Source organism: Triticum aestivum, chromosome 5B (genome assembly GCF_018294505.1).
Source record: "Triticum aestivum cultivar Chinese Spring chromosome 5B, IWGSC CS RefSeq v2.1, whole genome shotgun sequence".
Lineage (NCBI taxonomy): Eukaryota > Viridiplantae > Streptophyta > Magnoliopsida > Poales > Poaceae > Triticum > Triticum aestivum.
This window is the reverse complement of record NC_057807.1, coordinates 470,936,902-470,942,718: the sequence shown is the minus strand read 5'-3', so window position 1 is coordinate 470,942,718 and position 5,817 is coordinate 470,936,902. Positions and strand designations below refer to the sequence as shown.

General features: G+C 46.6%; 1 protein-coding gene across 1 annotated transcript; it reads left to right on the top strand.

Annotated features, from left to right (window-relative positions):
* Positions 1–3,210: 3,210 nt before the first annotated feature.
* Positions 3,211–5,398, top strand: LOC123112548 (uncharacterized). The gene has a single exon (XM_044533576.1). The coding sequence runs from the start codon at positions 3,305–3,307 to the stop codon at positions 4,427–4,429; it is 1,125 nt and encodes a 374-aa protein (XP_044389511.1). The 5' UTR covers positions 3,211–3,304; the 3' UTR covers positions 4,430–5,398.
* The last annotated feature ends 419 nt before the right edge of the window (positions 5,399–5,817 follow it).

The following is a 5,817-nucleotide window of genomic DNA, read 5'->3' as shown; positions in this document are numbered from 1 at the left end:
GTACCAGGAGAGGCAACCAATCTAAGGACCAGCTGCTGGCGAACCTGCAAGGACGAATAGCAAGTCAGTTCCGTAGATACGTACATATGGAGGGGGATTAGAGGGAGAAAGATGGATGGTCGGCAAGAACAAAAGTAAGCAACAGGCACAGCCGAGAGACGGCGCGCAAGGCAGGAAGGAAGGGATTATGTGAGGCATATATATGAGGAAAATTAATCACCACCATCACCCCTGAAGTTAATTACCATCATCACAATTATCTCAGGAGGTAGACAGTAGACCTTTCATGCGGCAGTTTCAGCTTCGGTTATGCGAGGGAAAGGGGCGTGCGGTACAGCTGCAAGGCATGAAGGCGGATGCAAGAAAAGGACAACCAGCCATGGAAGCCGACAGCGGTGGTGCATCGCGGAGGAAGAAAAGGCGACGCCTCGCGTAGGAAGGAGCAGATGCAACAAGGAAGAGGCTAGGTGGAAGAGTAGAGGGTGGGTGGACCAGACCGGTGCAGAGGTAGTCACGCAGCACAAGCTCGCCCATGGCAGAACGCCGGCGCATCGAGGAGGAAGGAACGCCGGCTCATCGAGGAGGAACAAACGGTGGCACGGAGGAACGGAGAAATTGTTCAGCTGGATAGGAGGGATAGCACCGGAACGTGGGCTGTTACCATCGAACTGGAAAGAAGTGGGCCTTGGACGGCCCGATTGAGGAAAAAAAAAAGCAGGTCGTTCTGCGGATAAGCGTCCCGCGAAACGGTGCGTGCAGCGCGCAGACGACCTGGGACGACCAAGTTTGATCTGGATCACAGGTTCAAGGATCCGATGGCTGAGACAGTCAAATCGCTGTGGAGGCTCGTAGCTAGCTGCATTATACTGGTTTTTAATATTATCTTCTCTAATTATCCATATAAGTTTTCTGGTAGGAATATCCTTAACAGATATAATCCCTGTTAGTTGACCATCTAAGGAGAGAATGTAAGCTATACATTTTTCTAACATATAAGGGTACAGAAGATACATTACATAAGAAGTTTGAGGTTCAGAAAGTAACTAACCGGCATTTTGTTCCCTGGATCTTCTAGTGACCGTGAAGGCGCACATGCTACCTAAATCACCTCCCACATTTAGTGCTCTGGGAAAAACTGCTTCTACCCTGCATTTGGTGGTATGACATGAACATCCATGTAAAATGAGCAAGAATATGAATGAACTTTTAACATTTAATGAAATATGGCATGAACATATATATAAAAAGAGCAAGAATATGAATAAATACTTATCTTTACCAGTTTTTAATTCTAAATGGCAAACAAAATAATATGTATGTATGGTTACTTATTTAAAAGCACATAACAATCCTACAAGCTCAACTTTCCTAAGTGGATTGTAGGACTATGCTCGTTGTTAAACCCAAAATGAAGGGCTGAGTTTTGTTTGATTTTTAGTGCTTACTATTGGTGACAAAAGAAGAACGCAACTATATGCTTTTTTAAGAAGCTTATTTCTACCAACATACCTCTCTAAAAGCATAAGCTGGGCAAATTGAAAAAAAAAATGGCTGAGAGAGAGAGAGAGTTATACTAAAAGGACATGGCCTAAACATATATCTAATCTGCATACTACTACTACTGTGCGTTTCTCAAAATAAATAATTAAGGGGAGAGAAACAGAAACATAACCTAACCTAAGCATATACTCCCTCCGTTTTATTTAGTTCGCGTATTAGATTTGACTGAAGTCAAACTTCGTAAAGTTTGATCAAGTTTATAGAAAACAATATAAGCATTTACCATATCAAATCTATATGACGTGAAAGTATAATAAATAATGAATCTAATGGTATTGATTTGTTATTGTATATGTTAATATTTTTGTTTAGAAACTTTGTCAAAGTTTACAAAACTTGACTTTGACCAAAACTAATATGCGAACTAAATAAAAACGGAGGGAGTACCAAATCTCCATACATAAGCGAAGTACTTGTTCTAATCACCATAAGATGTACAATGTTTTCTCCAGTAGATATGTATAAAAACATGAACATACGTGGCTGTCAACTAAAAAGTTTCCATGAAACCAATGGCCCAGTCAAAATCGACGACACAAACCAAATCGATCACCTCAATCATCCCTAGGAGCTCCAATCCCAGGGAGCTTAGTGATTTTAAGGATGTATTCAAAGAAAAAAACTGAATTTGATACTCCAAATATTAAAGTTTCCAGGATATTTCTAGTTTATTCAAATTTTGCGCAGCGGCCGTCTCCTTCATCCTTGCCTCCTCTACCTCTGCCTGTATCCTAGCCTCCTTGGCGTCCATGGGGATCAAGTATGTCCTCCTCGGAGCCGGATCCTCTAACTTAGAGAAGGGATGTCACGGTGCTACAGTGCGCGTCTAGTGTAAAATGAAGAAGGAATGTTACGGACTATTAGCAAGTTATTTACTTTTGGTAATTACTGTAGATATAAAAAATCTAAAATTAACTTTATCTCACCATCAACTTGTTTGTATGTAATTACTATGAATGTGCATACTAGATCTGTAATTTAAAAAATAATTTAAGTTATTTTAGACTTAATTGTATGGATTAACAGAAGGAAAGTTAGGGTACTGTAGCTTCTCTAACATTCCTTGTGTATGTTAGAGGATCCACTTCCGTCCTCCTCATGGAGCTAAGAGCGTCCAGCCACGCCAAGACTTGTCCACTCGTCATCCTCCATCGAATCACTCCTGGCCAAGTCCAGCAGTGTTAACTGTTAATTAACGTATATGCATCGTGCAAACAAAACCAAATGACAACAGAGTAAAATGAAAGAGAGACGCCGGCCCTGGCGGGGCCAGATCTGGCCCGCCCAGCCGCTGCCGTCGCGCGACCACCGGAGGTCAGCCCCATGCGCCGCCGCCGGCACCACCACCTCAGGACAGCCGCCTGCACCCCCTACTCGCAGATCCGTCACCCGAGCGCCTGCCGACGGCCTCAGCCACCTGCCCTCCGCAGATAGAAGGAGTAGCTCAGCTGGAGAAACAGCCCGCCGCCGCCGTCCTCGGAGCCAGCTGAGCTTCGCCGGCGGCCACCTATGGCGGCGGCAAGACGTGGGAGGGCGTATAGTGGAGAAGGGGCGGCGCTAGGTTATCTGCCCCCGTGTCACCCGGATCGGGGGAGAAAGAGTTTGCTGGTAGTATTTTCGTTGGCGATCAATTTTGACCGGGTCAGTAGGTGATAGATAGATATGCTGCTACCCCACGCCCTAATAAAAAGACCAAGAGACCACACACGACCGTCCAACGCATCCCCTCTCTACCCCTCAAAAGATGGCCGGCTGGACCTCCATCCCGGCGGAGCTACTCGCGGAAATCTCCGGCCGCCTGCCAGGTGACGCGGACCGGATCCACATCCATCAGGTATGCTCCCACTGGCGCGCATCCACTTCCCGGCTGGCCGCCTGCCGTCCATGGATCATCGCCGGCCGCGAACCATGGAGCCTGGTTGGCCCGGTCGGCGAACACTCGTTTTGGCTGCCCCTTGGCGGCCGACGGATCTACTTGGGCACGCCCACGCCGGCGGGCCTACCATATTGCTGCGGCACGCCCCTTGGCTGGCTTGCTCTCATGGACAACCTGCAATCCCCAACGCGGTTTGTCCTCTGGGAGCCCCTCTCTGAAGCTGAGATCTTTCTGCCCTGTTTGCCCGCCGTTGTCCAAGTCTTCCTCTCAGGAGACCCGCTCACCTCGCCTGACTGGATGGCGATTGCAAGCCAGAAGCTCTACAGCACTGGCACTTGCATGGGCCAGACGCTCTTCTTCTGGCGGCCTGGAGATGCCGCATGGACTATGCAGCTCGAGCGGCCAAACGGCAGAATCGATAGCTCAGCATTCCATCAGGGGAAATTCTACTTCACCGACATCGGGTGGACCCTTCACGTCTATGATCTTGACCGCTCCCCTCCCAAGCTTGTCCGGAGCACGTACCTTTACAGTGCTCTGCGAGAGCGCCATGGATTTCGGCAGTTCCCTGGCGGTGGCAGGCCGGCGTGGTATGTGGTCGCATTCAATGGCGAGTTGCTGCTTGTTGTGATGTACCGTGCGCCCAACATAAAGGCTGTCGAAGTTTACCGCCCGGATTGGGCAGCGGAGCGCCTGGAGCTGCGGGACAAGGTCACGGATCTCGGCGAGTACTCGCTCTTCTTGGGCCGCGGTGATGCGTTTGCCCTCTGTGCAAAGGACTTCACTATGATCAGGAGAAATTGTCTCTACTTTGTAGAGCACGATACAGTCAAGCATCAAGATTGGGCTATTGTGTTAGACTTGGGGTCAAATGTTTTCCAACAAATTCCATATCCCGGAGAGCAGATGGAGGGCACGGGCAGAAATAATCACTGGACGGCGTATTCGTGGTTCTGTCTCAGAAGACCCTTCTTGAAGGGTGAAGCCCAGTAAGGTGGTAGATCTTCACTGACCATCTTATTATATGAAAGTAACCGAATCAGTATTGGAGCAGCAACAGAGCTTCCCATGTTTGAATGATCTAAACACCACACCAACACCAGCACGTATGTCTTGTCACTTCAGATTATTCCTCCCATGAATCCTTGTTGAATCATGGACTCCAACAGCCCAATTACTAACCCTTTGGCATAGAAGTGTTAAGAGCTGATTTATACTCCTAGATAGCACCATTGTTGTATCTCTATTTCTCTTGCTACTAATATAACTGTCATTATTCAGTCCGTTGGCAAGTTTGGTTCATTCTTTTTACTGGCAACACTAAGTGCCTTGTTCTGGTTGGACTAGCAGCTGTGTTATGGTCGGTCTGGAATTAATACTAGAAACAGAGCATGCTTCCAACATACTCCCTCTGTCCCAAAAAGCTTGTCTCTCAAATGGATGTATCCGTATCTAGATAAATCGAACGCAAGCTTTTCTGGACGGAGGTAATAGTTGTTAAACTGATAAGCCATTGGCTTCATAATTTGGTCTTCGCGCTGCGGTTAAAGGAGGAGATGCAAAATCTGCTGCTGCTGTTGAGAACAGAGTTGTTTGGAGTAGGCAGCAAGGGAGGTGTTTAATGCAGCGAAAGCACGATACAAAGATTAATCTATTGAGGGTGGTGCTGTAACCGAAGGAAGTGTGTTCTTTGTTGAAGATTGCTGGTGCTTCTCCTGGCAACACAATACTAGTACTATTCATTTCCCTTGTTTCGGCTCCTTGCTAGCCTGATGTTTTGAGCAGCTAGCTGATATGTGAGTATAGCTTTTGACAGCTTTTGCAGGGATTCTGCTTTGCATGCCTGCTGTGTGTGCAGATTCAATTCCCATGTAACTATATTTCCCCCCTTTTTCTGGTCTGTAAAAGAAATAGCATCCTAGTACACTGGCTTCCAGAAAAACGCTGTGTTCGTTGCTGGTATTCTGCAGTTTGAATAATCTGGGACCTTTCTCTTGTTTGATAATCATATACCCAAAATTCAATCTAAATGTTCTATCTGAGCATTTCTCTATTTACCATGAATGCCAAAAGGAGGTGCAGAAGAAAATTAGTGTAGATATGTAGGAGTAGGTCCGTCTAGGATATTTCTCTTTGTTTGATGGGAGGTAATTTTGTGTAGGCTCGTCCTGTTTTTCGGTTATTGGATATCTCTACTCTTATAAAAAGCAGAGTTGGTGATGATGGTGTGCCTGCCATCCTGGAATATAGGCCGTCCGATCTATATCTAACGGATAGAAAGGAAACTATGAAAATTTACCCGCACTCCTCTCCACATTTGCAGATAATAAGGCCTTCCCTCGTCCATCCTTTTCTCCCATAAGATTTTGATGTTCCGTGCA

Bases quoted from the DNA above. Each gene is read 5' to 3' on its own strand.
- LOC123112548 (XM_044533576.1), top strand. From the start codon at position 3,305: ATGGCCGGCTGGACCTCCATCCCGGCGGAGCTACTCGCGGAAATCTCC.